This window comes from Danio rerio, chromosome 25 (assembly GCF_049306965.1).
Source record: "Danio rerio strain Tuebingen ecotype United States chromosome 25, GRCz12tu, whole genome shotgun sequence".
Classification (NCBI taxonomy): Eukaryota; Metazoa; Chordata; class Actinopteri; order Cypriniformes; family Danionidae; genus Danio; species Danio rerio.
Window position 1 is genome coordinate 4726647 of NC_133200.1, and position 20055 is coordinate 4746701.

Genomic DNA, 20055 nt, shown 5'->3' on the forward strand with positions numbered 1-20055 from the left:
ACCTTGAAACAGTCGAAGCAAATGTGTTGAATTTTCGAAACCAGCCTCTACAGTGACACCTAGTGGTCATTTTTTAATGTATTGCACTGGAACAGCTTCAGCAAAGAACAGTTGAGCAAATTAAGGTATTATTAAGCCCCACTTTGTAGCATTGAACCTTTAAGTTAGGTGTCACCAATCATAGTCCTGGATGGCCGGTGTCCCGAGATGGGTCTGGCTGCAGACCTGATGCAGTGCAATCTGGGCTGCATCCAATGCTTTTTAATGGGATCACCCTAACCCTACCCGTCACAGTGACGTCACTAGCTCCATTTGAGTGCATTGTGTCTGACATTGGATCGCTGAGTGATGCAGTCTCAGCTTGCATCATAAAGGCTGCATCCAGATACTGTTGGGTGTCCCTGCAGGGTTTAGCTCCATCTTGCCTCAACACTCCTGCCTGCATGTTTCAAGTATACCTAGTAAGACCTTGATTAGCTTGTTCAGGTGTGTTTGATTAGGGTTGGAGCTAAAATCTGCAGGACACCGGACCTCCAGGAACAAGTTTGGTGACCCCTGCTTTAAGTGTTTTAGTGGAGCGGTTAAGGTTTCTGACTACCATGCGGGAATAGTGGGTTCGAATCCCGGCTGATACAGCTATTTTGAAATGCTTAAATATCATTTTGTAATGCGCTGTTCTTGTATCTTTTCGTTTCAACATTGGCCTGACATCCGAATAAACTTTGTGAATAAAAATGTCTTATTCTGGTCATAAAACAGGGTTGTTGTAAGATCAGACACGGTTGTAGCCAGAAGTTAACGAGAATTATTTAAATTATTCATGAAATTTCCCATTTATTGTATTTTACTAACGTCAACCCAAAACTTAAACCCAACCATCACAGTACTGTAAAAACATTAATTATTGTTTTACAGTGTTACAAAAATGATGCTAAATTGATGGCATATCCACAGCTGTATCCTATCTAGACTGTACTATAAAACAGTAACAAGATTAAAATACATAAAATCATGATTTCGCAGTTTTTGTACAAGTTGGAACCCAAAAATAATTTGAAGCACACGCATGGCCCACTAGGCTATATAAGACAGAAGTCTTCTCTGACCCTGCTAGTCAAACACAGATTCTCTGGGTCTCGAAACTCTTCTAAACTGATCGATGCTTTGAATCGCTTTAGTCACGTGACCAGATGATTCGAAACACTTTAGTCACGTGACCTGGATGTTTCGAATCATGCTCCAGTGCAGTGTTTTGAAACACTTACGCATTTTAATCTAGACACTGTGTCGAAATGGCAGTTTCACGTCAGACATCCCTACTAGAAAGATCTTTGCAGGTGTGTCGAGGAAAGTTGGAACTAAAATCTGCAGGACACCGGCCCTCCAGGACCGAGTTTGGACTTAAAATATCTTATTATGTGTTTTTGGTTTTGATCAAGTAAAGAGCGAGTAGATGATGACAAAATGCACATTTTAGCACAAACTATCTTTTTTTTAATGCATATTAACTGTTTAAATGTTTTAAATCCTGCTGTAGATTTATTCTAAAGAATATTTCATATTAATATAACAAAACACAACATGATGAAATTGGCACATTTCTGAGTAGGCTTTTTTTTTTTTTAGCTCATGGCGTTCATTAGTTTTGTGAATGTATGGTTCCAGATTTGAACTCTTCAGTTTGATTATTATTGAAGTGTCGATGGTGTGTTTGCTCCCTCTACAGGCCAAACTGAAGAAACACATCCAGAACCCCAACGCTTCAGAACTCATACACTTCCTGTTTGGACCTCTGGAATTGGTGAGAAAGCCAAGACACAAACACACACGCACGTATGCACACAGTTTTTCCTGACTCCTGTCTGTTATATTTGTGCTGTCAAAAGATTGATCATGATTAATCACATCCATATCGTGTACTCACTATATATATATATATATATATATACAGTTAAGGTCAGAATTATTAGCCCCCCTGAATTATTAGCACCCTGTTTATTGTTTCCCCAATTTCTGTTTAACGGAGAGAAGATTTCTTCAGCACATTTATAAACATAATAGTTTTTAATAACTCATTTCTAATAACAGAATTCTTTTATCTTTGCCATGATGACAGTAAATAATATTTGACTAGATATTTTTCAAGACACTTCTATACAGCTTAAAGTGACATTTAAAGGCTTAACTAGGTTAATTAGGTGAACTAGGCAGGTTACGACAATTAGGCAAGTTATTGTATAACGACGTTTTGTTCTTTAGACTATCAAAACAAAATTTAGCTTAAAGGAGCTAATAAATTTGTCCTTAAAATGGCTTTTAAAAAATTAAAAATTGCTTTTATTCTAGCCAAAATAAAACAAGTAAGAGGAAAAAATTTTACCAGACATACTGTGAAAATTTCCTTGCTCTGTTAAACACCATTTGGGAATTATCAAAAAAATAAATATAAAATCAAAGGGGGGCTAATAATTCTGACTTCAACTGATATATATATATATATATATATATATATATATATATATATATATATATATATATATATGTGTGTATGTATGTATATATATTTAACTACAGATGTATATAGTTGAGAATAATCTTTATTCATATTTATAAATTAAATTATAAACAAATTATTTACTATTATACAAAATTCCATTTTAAATATTTAGATTTTGTATTGTTTTTATATTTTTTATCATTTTATTTACTTTAAAAAATATTTATACACATTGAGTACACACAATTTGTGAGACTTTTATTTTGGATGCAGTTAATCACAATAAATCATTTGACAGCACTGTATTACTATCGTTTTTTTTTTTAATATTAATAATAATAATTACAGGAAATATTAATCTTGAAACCTTAATGCTAATGCTACTAAAGGATGACTGCACACTCCTATGATACATTTATCTCAATTATGAATTAATATATTAATAGTTTGCATTTGTCCATGTATGAAGTACATATTTTAAAAAAAACATAACAGTTTTAATAACTTATTTATAATTACTGATTTATTTACCTCTGCCATGATGACAGTAAATAATAGTGGACTAGATATTTCTTAAGACACTTCTATACAGCTTAAAGTGTCATTTAAAGGCTTAACTAGGTTAATTAGGGTAACTATGCAGGTTAGGGTAATTAGGCAAGTTATTGTATAACGATTTATTGTATAACGTTTGTTCTGTAGACTATTAAAAAAAATGAGCTTAAAGGGGCTAATAATATTGACCTTAAAATGGTGTTTAAAAAAATTTAAAACTGCTTTTATTCTAGCCGAAATAAAACAAATAAGACTTTCTCCAGAAGAAAAAATATTATCAGACATACTGTGAATATTTCCTTGCTCTGTTAAACATCATTTGGGAAATATTTAAAAATAGATAGATAGATAGATAGATAGATAGATAGATAGATAGATAGATAGATAGATAGATAGATAGATAGATAGATAGATAGATAGATAGATAGATAGATAGATAGATAGATAGATAGATAGATAGATAGATAGATAGATAGATAGATACATAGATACATAAAGACATATATAATGTTAATGACGCAGGCTTATTAGCAATGGCTCATTCAATAAGAGTTCACTTACAGGCAAATTGAAAACTGTGTTGTTTTTGTGTGTGTGTTTGTGAGTTTAGATCCTGCAGAGTTCTGGCAGTCCCGATCTCCCACGTGCCGTCATCTCTCCTCATCTGTCCCGGGACGCTGTGGACTTCCTACGGGGACACCTGACCCCTAAAGAGATGACCATCTTTGAGCTGCTGGGAGACGGCTGGACCAGACCCAGGTGATGACACCTTCCCTCAGCATCTGTTACAGCAGTGTGAAACTAATACACGGAGATAATATGATTGCTCATTTAGAGATTATCACTTTCAGATGATGCTAGTTCCCACTCATGTCAATCACTACATTTACTCAGGGAAATTTAGATTTTTTATTGTTTCATTTTAGCCGGTGAAAAAAAAAGTGTTCAATTTTTAGCGCTTTTGACTAGATGTCGACCAATATAAACTTGATGGCTATTATTATTCATTTAATCTATTATAGTAAATGCATTTCTCAATATGATATATTCTTCTGAATGGATCAGTACAGAATCACTAATTTTGTGAATTTTCAGTAAATATTGTGTTTTTTTTAGAAGTTTTGACTAGAGCCAATTATTATAACTTTTTAATGGCTTAATATATTATACTGAGTATAAAATCAGTGTTCAGCTCAATAGATTATACTATAATACATGATTTTTATAGTTTATCATAGAAAGTGCTTTTTTAAATATATTATATATTGAATGAATCATTAAAAACTTACTTATTTAGTGAATTAATCCATGGTTTAATCCAATATTGTCCATGGGTTTGAATTTTTTTTTTAATAGAAAATATTATTATTATTATAAAATTTTAAGTTTTGGGTGTGACACACACACACACACACACACACACACACACACACACACACACACACTCACTGGCCACTTTATTAGGTACACCTGTCCAACTGCTCGTTAATGCAAATTTCTTATCTAATCAGCCAATCACTTGGCAGCCGCTCAATGGATTTAGGCATGTAGACATGGTCAAGACGATCTGCTGCAGTTCAAACCGAGCATCAGAATGGCGAAGAAAGGTGATTTAAGAGACTTTAAACATGGCATGGTTGTTGATGCCAGACGGGCTGATCTGAGTATTTCAAAACTGCTGATCTACTGGCATTTTTACCCACTATCATCTAGAATGGTCCAAAAAATGTGGGCACAAATGCCTTGTTGAAGCCAGAGGTCAGAGGAGAATGGCCAGACTGGTTCCAGCTGGTAGAAAGGCAACTCAAATAAGCACTCGTTACACCCGAGGTCTGCAGAAGAGCACCTCTGAACACACAACACATCCAACCTTGAGGCAGATGGGCTACAGCAGCAGAAGACCACACCAGGTGCTATCATGATAGACCACGCCGGATGCTATCATGTCAATATAGAGCAAAATCTCTGAGGAACTTTTCTAGTACCTTGTTGATTCTATGCCACGAAGGATTAAGACAGTTCTGAAGGCAAAAGGGGGTCCAACCCGGTTCTAATAAGGTGTACCTAATAAAGTGGCCAGTAAGTTTATATAATTTTGGAATAAATAAAAAAACGCTGCACTATTTCTGTTAATATCGGTAAATATTATGTGTTTTTTATTTTAGCAGTCTTGACTGATAGTCAATACTGATAGCATTATTAAATATTAATAATAATAAAAAAACTAGGCACTTCAGCAAATTGTCAAATTGATGACAAACAGGAACAGGATTACTTTTTATTTTTTATTACCTTTAAATATTTTTATAATTTCTATTCTGAATTTTGAAATTTTGTCTAAAGTTTTTGTTTGTTTTAGCAATTCTGAGAACTGCTCAACCCATAAGAGTTGAAAAAAACATTTGATATTTATTATGATGATGATGATGATGATGATGTTGTCTAATTCTGGACATGTCTTTGTGTATCCTAGAGCTGACTGGCCGAAAGATCAGTGCGCTCCTCTGTATGTCCCGAAGTTCCGCAATGGATGGGAACCGCCGGTGGAATTATTCCGCACGTCGCCATGGGAGACGGAGAGCATCGGCATGCCCAAATCTCCAGTGCAGTCAGAATACAGGAGCAAAGAGGTGACAAATTCATGAGTGTGTTAATAATAAATAAATCCCTCTGTGTATGAAAATGTCCTCTCTGTATTAAATCAGAATCATCTTTTCACTCTTTTCTATGTCAGTTCTTCGGGTCGCAGTCATCACCCTCTTCAAACGGGTGAGTTTAATGTCAGGATGTGTAATTTTGTGTGTGAACAGATTGAGCTTGTGCATATTTGTACCAAATTCTGTTTAAAAGTTAGTCACAATATTCATTTTGTTTCCACTGCAGCAGGACTTTATATTCTATACTGGACATTATTTCTGTTTAGTGACAAGACTTTAGTCTAAGCAAAAATAGACCGTACTGTCCTAATCAAATAATGAAAAATTAAGGCATGATCATATTTTATTGTGATCAAATAATCGTAATCTAGAGGCCTTTGCCTTTCATATAAGCCATTTCTGATACCAAATGATAAACTAGAAGTCAAGTTATTATTTGTTGTTCCTAAATCTTTGATAGGTGTAACCCCTCTTAGTTTATATGTTCTGTTTTTTTTGTAACAATCATGTGAAAGCAGTTTAGCTGAGCACATTCACTTTTTTAGTGTTCACTGGAAAAGACAGAGAACCACACAGACAACAAGTGTTACAGGTCCGGTCACAAAAACATCACTTTCAACAGCTTAAGTGAACTGAGCAAATACTTTTTGATACATATGAATATGACTTTTTGCTAAATGTAGAATACAACATTGCATTAGAAAATTAATACATCATACCTGGAAAAGACAGAGCACCACACAGACAACAAGTGTTACCGGTCCGGTCACAAAAAAACTGTAATAATACACAATAGCCCCTTTCACACATACAGACCTTTCCGCAAAATTGCCGGCAATTTTCCGGAAAGGTTGTATGTGTGAACAGGTCCTTTTTGAAAATACCGGTAAATTCGTTCTGGCTATTTTCCGGAAAGAGAAGTTGTAACATTACCGGCAATTTGCCGGAATGCTGCGCTGTGTGAATGCAGAAGGAAGATTACCGTAATAAGCGCGTGCACGTCTAGAACATGCTGACGTGAGACGTCTGCTTTAGCCAATCACAACAGTCAGACGCATTTACGTCCGCGTGGTTTGTGAGAATAAAAACCTTTGAATATTTTTCCAGACACATTTAGCTGCTAGAAGTTAGTCAGATCACGTTTATATGTTCTTCTTAATGCCAACTGTGTAAATAATCATCGATGAGATCGTTGATTTGTTTACCTTTAAGCTTTGCGTGCGCCTGTGAAACAGCCTGTGAGCGCCTGCACACGCACATATTATGAACATCTCGACATGAGAAAGTGATCCTGCGAAAGTTGTTCACAATATTGATCATCCACAGAGTTTGTAATTTAGTCAAATGTTTACAAATACAAGCGCAGCCGTTTAAAGTTCATTTGTGGTGAATGATGTCAGAATTTACCGGTATTTTGGAATGGATGTGTGAATGCTCTTTTCCGGAGAATATCCGTAACGTCCTCGCCTGTGTGAACAGCGCTTTTTTGAATATACCGGTAAAGTCGTTCCGGAAATTTTCCAGATATTTACCGGTATCACTGTGTGAAAGGGGCTAAAGAATCATAGGAATATATGAAATCAGTAGGAGAGCAGAACCATTTTTCACCAACCATCACTCTCAACAGATTAAGTGAACTGAACAAATGGCTGGCTGACTCCACCCATTATACCCCCTTCCTGTAGGTGTCTATCTATAACCAAGATGTGTTATACAACTTAACAACAAACATAGGATTTTCATTTAATTAGAACAAATATTTTTAACCAAAAACAAGCATTTTGACACCATTCACACTCAATTTATAGTTTTATTTTCCCCCTGTTACATAGGCGATAAGACTTTTAACAGGTAGTGTTTTCTTTTAAATAAATCTGTCACCTATTTCAAGGTCAAGGTCAAGGTCACCTATTTTGGGATTTTTGAGTAGAAATGAAAGTGATGACAAGATGTTCATGTTTGTGGGAACTATCCCTTTAAGTAACATGCAGTACTTATTAAACATCTGTTGTGGAAGATTTGTTTTTCAACTTGTTTGCAATTTAACAGGTCTTATCCACCGTCTCCTGCTCCTCGGAAGTATGCAAAGATCCGCTACCACTTTGTGGCCCGAAATGCAAACGAGCTGTCGGTGCTACAAGATGAAATCCTGGAGGTAAGAAGAACATTGAATTACATTTCTAATACTTAAAGCACTTCTCAAAGACAGCAGTCGGATTAATTGTAGCTTTAAAACACGTATGCATTGATAAAAAAAAACTATTTAAAAAAATTGATTTAAAAAATGTACATATTTAGCAACAGGACAAAAATGTCAGTCAAAAACAATTCTAATGATACTACACTGTACTGTTATTAAGCCACCTAGCTGGAGCTGCTGCGTAATATTGCGCATGATACAGTGCTAAACTTCCTTGATTATTCATCAGAATGAGAGCATAGTTCCTAGTCATAATCAGCCTGCAAAACGGCATTTCTTTTTTCTGTCACTTTTGGTACACAATGTAAATACAGAAGAGTCAAGCTTTAAAAAGAAAAAAATAGGAAAATTTCCTTGATCATTTTTGAGCGAGATGCTAATGCTCTCATCAGATTCAGTGATCTATGCTAAGCTAAGCTAACAAAAGTGTTCCTGCCACATCTGGAGATAAGCTGAATTGAATCAAAATGGTAATACTCTACCTTATAACTCTTGGAAAGCTGCAAGATGAGCTGATTTCCACAAGAAAAAAAATTTTAGTGTTACTTTTAAAGGGCCATGAAACCCCCTCGTTTCAGCAAGGTGTTTTCACACCTCTACTTTGGAAAAAGTCAGAAAAGTGGGCGTGTCCAGCTCTGTTTAGGAGGGAGTGTCGGAGAAACTAAAGTGGGAGGGTGTGGGAGTGTCTATTTGGGCACGCGCGAGTTTCAGTCAAAATACACACACATGAGAAAGTGATGGTGTTTAACCTACATGGACATCTGTAGTGGAATTATTTGCCAAATTATTAAATGGTGGACTTTAACTGCAGTTTGGCTCTTTCATTCAGGGAATTCATTCATGCCCCTCGCGACAAACGCGATATTTGATTCGAGGAACTGCTGCAAGCGTGTATTTTTCATGCAATGTTTGATACCGCACGGCGAATGAGAGAAAAAAAACTCCGCATTTCCCGGAAACTTAGATGCACACGGCAGGTAGCGTCAGAAAGCCGCGTGTGTTATTCCGGTCACAAAATGCAGTGCTATGTTTGCACTCAGTGCAATAGTTAACTTAATTCGATACGAACAAACTGAATAAACAAAGAGCACTGGTCGCTCACTTACCAAATCTGTAGAGACAGGACAATCACCAGCAACTAGTCTTTATGAAGAGAAGACTAACGTTACAAGCGAATCCGGATCTCAGCGTTTGCAGATGAGAACAGCTCTCAGGTAAACAATAATCCTCCTTAGACACGTAAGTTATTGTTGTCGAGCGTCGCGTACACTGTTAATCCACACGTGACTCCAGCTGAGCTCTCACAGAGAGAAAATGAAAACGAAACTTAACTGCAGCAAACTGTAAAAGCAACACTTCATGCTTGTTTTGCCAACACAACGTGGCGTCTATGTCACGTAAACACGGTGACACTAATGAATATTAATGAAGTTGCACAATAGAGCGCGCTGATTGGTTTGAATCAAGCCTTACTCATGCATTAATGCAGCACACTGTAAGACGTAATAAGACTCACTCTGGCACAGACGTCCAGTCTGCACGCTGGAACACACGCTATTATGTCATGGCCGTGACGCAGCTTCAAAAATTCGTTTCAAACAGGAAGTACGAATTTGCTTGAAATAACGCAAAAACAACCAATTTACACTTTTTAGTGAAATATAGGTGTCCTAATAGTGTTTTTAGCAGTGTGGGACACATATACGACTGTCAACAGCTCAACACATGTGTTTTGGTGTTTCGTGACCCTTTAAGGACTGATGGATGTGTGTTTCAGGTGCTGGAGGATGGTAAGCAGTGGTGGAAGTTGAGGAACAGAAGTGGTCAGGCCGGATACGTGCCCTACAATATCCTGGATGTGATCAAACTTGAGGACCCTCAAGCCATGATCGACCCACCTTACAGTCCGGTAAACACTCAGTCTAATTAAAAATGATATAAATTAGCTTTAAAAGTGCAGTATATATGAGTGATAACCTAGTGGGTACACTAGGTATTGCAGTCTTAAATTGAAAATATTAGAGAGTTTTTTTTCCACTTGATGTGTCCGCGGGGTCTTAAAGAGTATTTAATGTTGATAAAACATTATTATTTACTAAATGGTCTTAATGCTATCTTACAAGGTATTCAATTTTGTATTATTTTTGAATATACATGGTGTACTTGTATGCTACAGTTAGCCTGAATTGAATCTGCGAATATTGGGATGCTGTTTATTTTATGAAAGCGATGAAATCCTGCTAGGTTTGACGTAACGCTGCTTTGTTTACTTCAGTAACCGAAGCAACAATGTTATTCCTGCTGTTCTATAGGCGCCCCCTGCTCGATTATACATGCAAGTCTGCCCACATTTGGTTCTTAATATCTGGGACACTGCGGGGGGGTTGGATGGAATGGTTTGGGTGGTGGGCGGTTGCGAGCGAATTATAGAGGAGTTGTGGGTGGAGTTGCGCATGGGGATGGTTGCGCGTTAGAAGGGGGGGGGGGGGTGGATGTAGGGGGTATGGATGGCGGGGTGGGGGTGGGGGTGGGGGGTGTTTGGGGTTAATTCCAAGAGACAGAACAATACGGGAGATGGGTCTGAAATATGGGAGATGCACAGGAAAAACTGGAGTGTTGGCAGGTATGTCAGTATATGAATAACGTTTTAGTTCAGGATTAGTATCTTACAATCAGTATTTAGTGAATATACTGTAAGTTAAAATGTCGTCAATGTTTCTGGTCGAAACCTCAAGTGTCAGTGAGGTCTTAAAATGTTTGGCGAAAGTCTTAAAAATGTTTTAAAAGGTTTTGAATTTCACTCTCTGATTTCTGTATGTATACGCTGTAATGTGAACACAGGTTGCCAGATTGATGACAAACAGGAGTGAGCATGCCTGACGATTGAGATGCACAGCTAATGTTTTACGTTTGAAATATTTGAATTGTTTGCAAAATAAAACACACCTCGTGAATTTCATATTTTCACATTTTGGAGGCTGCTACTGTCCACCGGAGGTCGCATTTTTGGCCGCGTACATTAAGCAGCCATTAAGTCTGACATAAAATGCGCGTTGTTTTCAACCAAGGCAACTTGGGGTGCTCTAAAATATAATTGGTTAAAATGGCAGTGGGCGTGGTTATAGAGGCGAAATCAAAGACAGGCCTTTCGACACGTAACGCACGTTTTCAAAGCAGAATTATTGACTTTAGCAGTGCTTTTCAGATAAACAAGTATGTTCACACAGCATGATTGAGGACAATGCTCAGCTAATATTTACGTTTGGAATATTGGAATTGTTTGCAAATTAAAAGAACACCTCATTTGGATTTGTATAATTCTGAATCTTCGTTTTTCAGATAAACAAATATGTGCTAAAATATAATTGGTAAAACTGGCAGGGGGCTGGTTATAGAGGGCAAAACAAAGCCAGGCATTCTGACACAGGACGCACATATTTAAATGAGAATAACTCACCCTAGCATTGCTTTTCACATGTTCACTCATGTTTCTTAAATATCTGCTAACATATTAGGGTATTTCTATGCTTTAGAAGAGTCAAAACATTCATACAGCACCTTTATACATGCTCACGTCCCGTTTTGTGTGTTTCCAGTCGTACCGTGGACAGTCTCCGTCCGGCTCGCAGGGCAGTGATAAAGACAGTGAGTTTGAGCTGAATACGGAAGCTGATGCTGTTCTGGGTTCAGGACTGAATGTGTTTCTCTGTGGGTGTTTTCAGGTCACCTTCAGCAGATGGATAAAGTGAACGACGAGCTGCTCATGTTGATCACCAGTAATAAGATCCATCAGCCCACAAGGAACTTTAAGGTGGTCCGTCAGTCCGCAGGTCCGCTCACCTTCGAGTCCAGTCCAGCAGAGGTCACCAGCTGGCTCAACGCCAAGGGCTTCTCAAAACCGTGAGTCAATAAATAATAAAAAAAAAGTGCATTGAGAACTTATGCATATGAATGAAAAAAATTCTTTGTTCACGCTTTAGAAACTATAGAAAAATTGAACACAAATTTTTAAAAATTGAACACAAAAATTGACAATTTTGTCAATTATATATATATACATAAGAAAAAAAAATCAAGGGAGGCTAATAATTCTGACTTCAACTGTAACTTTTGATTTTTAATTTTAATTTTACTTTTACTTATTTTATTACATAAATTTTTTTTTTATTTAAACAAAAAATTCATAGTTAATTTAAGAATAAAAAAGACTAAAAAAGAAAGAAATTGCTTCTATTATACTTAAAGAAATTACTTTGAGTATAGACTATTCAGTTCATAAGAGCAGTTCAGTCTTTTATGAAGTTTGCTTTATAAAAATATAACATTTTGAAATATTTATAATTATTGGCCTCCATATATAGGCTATCGGCCTCCAAGTCTGAAGAGTTATCGGTTTTTGATATCGGCCAAAAAATTTATATCGGTTCATCCCTACTGAAAATTAATCATTAAATCACTGGAATCAATTATTAGATTAAATTATAAACCAACTTTAAACAGTTATTTTATAGTGCAATAACATTTCACAACTTTACAATTTGTTCTGTATTTCTGATGAAATAAATGCAGCCTTGGTGAGCAGGAAAAGCTTATTTTAAAACATTTCAAAATCATACTGACCCCAAACCTTTGACCGGTAGTGTGTGTGTGCGTGTGTGTGTGTGTGTGTGTGTGTGTGTGTGTGTGTGTGTGTGTGTGTGTGTGTGTGTGTGTGTGTGTGTGTGTGTGTGTGGGTGTATATATTTAAATGTATTAAATGTGAAATTAGCACATCATTTTTATTCAAGGTTTTTTTTAAAACTATTAAAATATATTACAATATAATGATGTCTAGTTTTTTTTTGTTCTATTTGCAATTTTTTAAAGTCTTTTTTAATATTAAATTAGCTATGACAAATTTATTAATAAATAAAAAAATAAATGTGATAAAATAGCAAAAGTCAAATTAAAATTAAAAATGAAAAGTTATGTATTTGTATGTATATATATATATATATATATATATATATATATATATATATATATATATATATATATATATATATATATATGCACAAAATAATTTTTGTTCAAGCTATTTTTAAACTATTAAAATTTATTACAACACTAGTAAAATGTTTTTATCTGAGGTCTAGTTTTATTTTGAAAATTATAAATAATAATACGAAAAAAATATGTATATCATTATACCTCATAAAATCTAAAAAGTCAAATAATGATGTTTTATTAAGGGTGGAGTAAGCTTTCCGAACTGAAAATGTATTATTTAAATGCAGCAAATTTTCAGCTGTCAAACAAATTATTGGCGAAAAATGGCATTATTGGGGTTTTGGGCTGAAAGAGCAGACAGGACATCTCTATGTAGTATACTAGCTCCTGCTGCTTGCATTAGTGCTAGTGTGCTGTCATGGCGACGCTGGTAAAATGACGCCTCTCGATTGGTTTACTGTCAATAAAATTAATAGAAATTTTAGCGTCCTACAAAAATAATTTTAATTATACTACATGTGTTACTATGTACTACTACTAATTATTATTTAATAAAATAATGAAGAATTATTATAAAGCATTCTCAGTTTTCGGTGCATCCAGAATTTTTGGTTTTGGCCAAAAATGTTTATTTCGGTGCATCAATAGTTTATTAAGCTACAATTACTTTTTGCTGGGGATTCATTACGCCTTCAAAACGATAACAAAATGGTAAATATGAAAGTATATCAAATAAGTTGTTATTATGAAGTCATTAAAGTTTCTGAGGTCTCATTGGGTGTGTGTGTGTGTGTGTGGGACAGGACGGTGGAGCGTCTGGGGATTCTGACCGGAGCTCAGCTCTTCTCTCTAAATAAGGATCATCTGAAGGCCGTGTGTGGAGATGAAGGATCCCGCGTCTACAGCCAGATCACTGTCCAGAAATCACAGCTCGAGGTCTCGCAAACACACTAGTTCACACTAATGGATTGATGTTTTAAAAACAAATCCTTACAATTGAGATTTTAAGTCACAAAATTATTTAAAATGAAAGTAAAAACAGTCCAGAATTGTGAGTCGACTTCTCATGATTCTGATCTTGTTCTGAATTTGTTGCACAATTCTGACTTTTACTCGTTTTCTTTTGCATTTTGAGTTCCTGTAGTTCAGATTTTCCCCTCAAAAGTCTGAGTTATTGTTGTGTGTTGCTGAATTCATGTCTTAGTATTGTTCCCTTAGAATTGAAAATTGACATCTTAATTTCTCTTAAATCTCAAGTTTAATTTTTACAAGATTTTTTCAAAACTTTTTTCCAGACAGAGCACAGATTTTGAGTCAATTCTATATTGCACAATTTTGGCTTTTTGCTTTGGATTCTTGGTTAATTCTGAGTTACGTCTTGCAATTCGAACCTTTTTCCCCTTGAATTGAGTGTTTATGTCTCACATTGTTGACGTTGGGTTCATGTTGAACAATTTTGACTTTCATTTTGTATCATTTTCTTTTCTTTTTTTACACTTTGCAATTGTTGTAATTTTTTTAAATCTGAATGTTGTGTTTGCGTTTTGTAATCCGTACTTTGTTCAACTGGAAATCTTATCATTATTAATGTTTTGGGGGGGTTTGCATTTCAGTATTTTTTCCTTCTTTGTAATTCTGAGTCTCTCATATTTCTAGGCAACGATTACATTTTTAAAATCACATGGTTGTCTGCGATTAAACGCATTGTTATGCACAAAAATCAATAATGATTTTAAAAGAAGTGCATTAAGCACTTTTATTATTAAAGTATGTTTTATTATTAATCTGTGTGAACAAGAAAAAAACATATTCCCATCTCATTTTACAATTATTTTAAATCTCAACTTTTAGATGCCATAAAAATAATAATAATAAAAAATAAAAAATAAATAAAAAATAAAATAAATAAATAAATAAATAAATAAATAAAAATAATTTCCCAGTACTGGGTTGCAGCTTGAAGGGCATCCGCTGTGTAAAACATATGCTGTAATAGTTGGCGGTTCATTCTGCTGTGGCGACCCCTGATAGGGACTAAGCCGAAGGAAAATTAATAAACTTAATTGGTGTAATCAAATTATATTTACAACCAAAGATATTTGCCACTGCCAAGACATAAAAATGTGACCTAATTTGTAATAGAAATTAAGTTAGGCCCGCCCCAAACGCTCTTATTGGTTAAGAGATGTGAGGATGACGTTTCCAAGCCAATCCTAATCAACCACCCAACCTCTTGTGGGTCTTGTTATTGTGTATTTAGAGCCAGTGAACAACAGAAGAGTTTCAAAATAATAAAACCTAAAAAAAAAAATAACCAGGTACGATAAAATGATTAACGGCATTAATTCATGCGTTAACATGATTATAATGTGTTAATTTGCCCAGCATTAGAATTAACATACATTTTCTTTTATCTCACAATTTGTAGTTTTTTAATCACACGCTCCTTATTTAACCTCGCTTTTCCTCCATTATAGTTTATATCTTGCAAAATCTGAAGTGCCAAATAAAAAGATTCCTTATTAAACATTTTACACATACACAAAAGAAAAGACATTTGCTGTTTGTTCAAAATACGTATACAAAATGAGCCGAAACAACAAAACTCTTCAAACATTTTTTTTGGGGGGAGAACTTAATTGTTAAATGTTCAATCCACTTTCATTTTTAAAAACTAATAAGTTAACTTAATTCCTTCATGTTGTTCCAAAGCAAATCGACTGTGTGTATCCCAGCATTTTTTTACACCGTAATATAACTTTGACATTATGAGAAAAATACAAACGCCACAGTATTCTGTCTTTATTTTTTTATTCTCTGTATTTTTCCAGAAGAGTCGAGGAGTTTCCGAGTTGGAGGAGATCATGATCAGGCAGCAGGAGAAAATCAAATCCACCAAATGAGCGTCGCCTGGACTGTCAATCAAACCGTTACCAGGCAACAGGAACGGTCAGCTCCAACCCACCAATGAACTTAGATGATGTAGATTTATGCCACAAGCTTCCGCGAAACATCTAATCCAAGAAATTTTGTAATTGTATATTTATTGTTGGTGCTTTTTACTGTTAGTGTACGTACAGACCTTCTCATAACATATCATCATATACATTATATCTCACTCATGCTGAAAAAACGTGCGCTTCTGTGACTCTTAATGCATGAAAACATTGTATCAGGGAATCTATTATAAACATGTATCGGTCACATCTCAGAAACTGAAAATAACGTGTAAAGGTTTTCTGACCACAACACTTTTAGGCGATATTTGTGCTTGAGTAAATCACTAAACACTTTACAAATGTAATATGTTTTCAAACTAAAGTAATTTACAATTTAAAGGCGCAGTAGGTGTGTAAATGCTAACCGGTTAGCATAATATCTTTAAAACACAGTCCCTCCCCTGTCGTCCAAAGCCACACCTCCTCACGAACGCACACACCTTAAAGGGCACATAGTTTACCCCTTTTTTTTACCCCTTATGTTTTTTTTTGAGTGTGCCAGTTTAGGTTCAGTTCAAAACACAGTTCACGGGTTGCTGTTTTAGGGGTGTGTTGCTTCATTAGTTTCGACTTCCCGCCAAAAGCTAAGAGCTCCCCCACTCTGTGTTTGCAACAGACAGGCAGACAGAGAGAAGCAACATGAGTGAGAGGATCAGCATTCAGCCGTACATGTACGACTCGGACACAGACCAAGCAGAGAATACAAAATCATTTGTGTCTTTGTAAAGTTTTACAGCCAACTGTGTGCTAGTTTAAAGTGCCGAGCTTGTAGACAGAGACTAATAACCTGAAATACACTGAATTAACTTTGACTAAGGCACCAGAGCCTCAACACGGCACACCAGACACGCACATTCGGATGTTATTTTCAAATGAAACTATTCAGATGGCGCTCTGTGGCACGGCAGAAACATGGTGTCCCCAATCGTGGCCGGGCGCCGCAGACAGCCGCCAACTTGAAGCGCCGTTGTGTGTACCCTGATAGAAACCTATGTTTAGAATTGTAAAATGCATGGCGCTGTGTGGTGCGACGCGCAGAGCGGCGCTTCTGGTGTGCGACCTGCAGGCAAGTTGGTTTTTTATTTCCAATGGAGAGACGCGCACATGAGGCAACGCGCTCGCACTTTTCCAGCTGCACCTAGTTAAGATCACAGGGGGTTTCTGTGATCGTGAGGAATGCAAACGGCTTATGTTTAAGATAGACACAATGAAAAATACACGTTTGCAAACCTACCTAAAGGTACAAAAAATGATTCCGATTAGAGCGATAATGTGGAGAATATTGATCTTTTGTTGAGCTCAATGAGCCTTACATCTAAAAATAGAGCAAGGGTGTTTCTTTAGTGACATCCATAGACTGTAAAATATAGGTGATATCGCTTTGACTCACACGCTGCAAATGGCGGACGTGTAACAACAAACTGATATGGTGATGCACCTGTCAATCAATACTGGTGGGCGGGGTTACTGCACTCCTACGTCAAGTTGTGCTCGATCTGAAAACCGCTCCAATTGGTACCCTTTAAAGATGACAGTAGACAACCCACTTGATCAGTTTCTCAACCACGTTCCTGGAGGACCACCAGCTTTGCCTGTTTTGGATGTCTCCTTTGTCTGTCACACCCATTACAGCTCTTTCAGGGTGCTTTCACACCTAGACCTTTGTTTTTGAACCTGGCGCGTTTCCCCAGTTAGCTGTTGGCATATGTGAATCCAGCAATCACACTCGGATCCTTGCCAAAACAATCGGTCCGAGATCGCCTGAATATAAATAATATTTGACTAGATATTCTTCAAGACACTTCTATACAGCTTAAAGTGACATTTAAAGGCTTAACTAGGTTAATTAGGTTAACTAGGCAGGTTAGGGTAATTAGGTAAGTTACTGTATGATGATGGTTTGTTCTGTAGACTAGTTCTGTAGATCAGAAAACAAATGTAGCTTAAAGGGGCTAATAATATTGACCTTAAAATAGTGTTTAAAAAATTAAAAGCTGCTTTTATTCCAGCTGAAATAAAACAAATAAGACTTTCTCCAGAAGAAAAAACATTATCAGACATACTGTGAAAATTTCCTTGCTCTGTTAAACATAATTTGGGAAATATTAAAAAAAGAAAAAAGATTCATAGAGGAGCTAATAATTCTGACTTCAGCTGTAAATACATTTAGATCATTTACTTTAATCAGTACTATTGGACTGTGAAAAGACTTTCAACCAGCAGAACAACAAAAGTTTCTGAAGACAATCACCTACTGCACCTTTAATACATTTTAAGGTGAGGTTGAATGCAAATTTAAAAGTACAAAATTTAGATTTAAGTTGAAGCAACATATATATATTTCTTTCCCACTCGGTTTTGTGACCGTTACATGTTTGTCAGAGGCTGAGACTCGCTCATATCTATAAGTTGTGAATGTTTTCTTGGGGTTTGATGTCGAACTGTGTCTGTTTTCAAAAGAAATGTCACACATAAATGTAAATAATGTGCTAAATTCCTGCATGTTCTGATGCTGATTGTTATGACGTATGAATGAAGCGAGAACAGTAAATTCATCAGATGGATTCATGCACGCCTTTTCTTTCTTGTTTATAAAGACGGGGAGCTATTATGCCAAAACCTCCTTAATAAAGGTTATTTTGATAACTTATTTTAATAAAGCTTGTTTGGCATGCTGTCCCGGGAGAGAGCACTGAGCTCATAAAATCCTCGAGCCCGGGGCTCCCTCCAGTTTGAAAGGCGAGAGGGGAGTTTGAGCTTAGGTAGATCTGGAGAACTCCCCTGCTGTAGTAGCTAGTGAACAGATAGTGATTGCTCTTAAGAGATAACTACTGACTAGCAGCATGTCTATGGTGCCGATTTAGATTAGTCAGTTGACCTAAGTTGCATGTTATTGGACGGTGGGAGGAAACCAGGGAAAACGTGTACACTCCACACAGAAACACCAAATGGCTTGGTAAGGACTAGAACCAGTGACGTTCTTGCTGTGAGGCAACAGTGCTAACCACTGGGCCACCGTGCCACCCATCTAGGAAAGGAGGAGGAGTAGGGGTGGAAGGGGGATTCCTCAAAACGAAGATGGCTGTGATATGGAACTAAGGGTATTTATAGTGGATTAGGAATCGTCTGATTGGTGAATCATAAATTAAATAATGCGGGACCGGCTGCAAGCAATCATAGACATGTGATCCTCTTGAAATTAGTTTATAAATAAACTACTTGTGCATTATTTTTATAAGCTAATTTGGAGAGGATCACATGCTTATAATTAACACGGCTGGCACCGCATTAGCTCCGTAATCTGCCCAATCAGATGATTAGAGCTGCATTATAAATACCCAAAGCTTTCCAGTTATCTTCGTCTTGAAATTTTCCCGCCTTCCAGGCCTACTTCCCCCCCTTTTTTCTGATAGGGTGGCACGGCGGCTCAGTGGCTAGCACTGTTGCCTCACAGCAAGAACGCCGCTGGTCCTGCCTCTTACCGGCCCGGTCGGCGTTTCTGTGCGGAGTTTGCATGTTCTCCCCGTGTTCGTGTGGGTTTCCCCCTGGGTTATCCCGATTTATCCAAATTAACATCTAAGATAAACCTTAGCATACACTTCCCAGAGGCTGACAAGCGGGGGAGTTCTCAAGACCTACCTGAGCTTGAACTCCCCTCTCGCCCTTCTAACGGGAGGGAGCCCTAGGCTCGAGGATATTATGAGCTCAGGTCTCCCTCTTGTGACAGCATGCCAATTACGCTTTATCAATCATCAGCTAAGTGTGAACTCTTGAAAGAGTTTTAGCAACGTATATCCAGCTTCTAATGATAAAAATTAATTCATTCTATCTTTTATAATCACGCTTGATAGAAACAGTCTGCAGAAACACTTTGATGGACATTCTCCCTTTGTACGTGTCATCAGAGGGGGAAAGCCCCGCCCACTAGACCATTTCACCCTCGTTAGCATAGGACGTCAGTCTTGTTTTTGAATCTGCCACTATGCTGAAACATATGTATTTGTAGCTCCGCCCTCTTTTGAAAAGAGCACAATCTCATTTAAATTTAAAGCGACAGTCCACAATTAGGATCAAAGCCTAAAAGGGTCAGTTTCAGAGAGTTATAAGACATTATCTGTGTGGTATTTTGAGCTGAAACTTCACACACACACACTCTAG

General features: G+C 36.6%; 1 protein-coding gene across 13 annotated transcripts in view; it reads left to right on the plus strand.

Moving 5' to 3' along the window:
* Positions 1 to 18465, plus strand: part of eps8l2 (EPS8 signaling adaptor L2) — a 118551-nt gene extending 100086 nt beyond the window's left edge. For all 13 annotated transcript variants that reach the window (XM_073942564.1, XM_073942571.1, XM_073942562.1 and 10 more), the window contains 10 exons: positions 1727 to 1801; positions 3663 to 3811; positions 5526 to 5682; positions 5787 to 5821; positions 7759 to 7864; positions 9687 to 9818; positions 11506 to 11554; positions 11632 to 11809; positions 13702 to 13834; positions 15730 to 18465. In XM_073942564.1, coding sequence (XP_073798665.1) covers positions 1727 to 1801; positions 3663 to 3811; positions 5526 to 5682; positions 5787 to 5821; positions 7759 to 7864; positions 9687 to 9818; positions 11506 to 11554; positions 11632 to 11809; positions 13702 to 13834; positions 15730 to 15801 — 1086 coding nt within the window. In that variant the 3' untranslated portion in view covers positions 15802 to 18465. The remainder of the gene's footprint in view (positions 1 to 1726; positions 1802 to 3662; positions 3812 to 5525; positions 5683 to 5786; positions 5822 to 7758; positions 7865 to 9686; positions 9819 to 11505; positions 11555 to 11631; positions 11810 to 13701; positions 13835 to 15729) is intronic.
* Positions 18466 to 20055: the final 1590 nt, after the last annotated feature.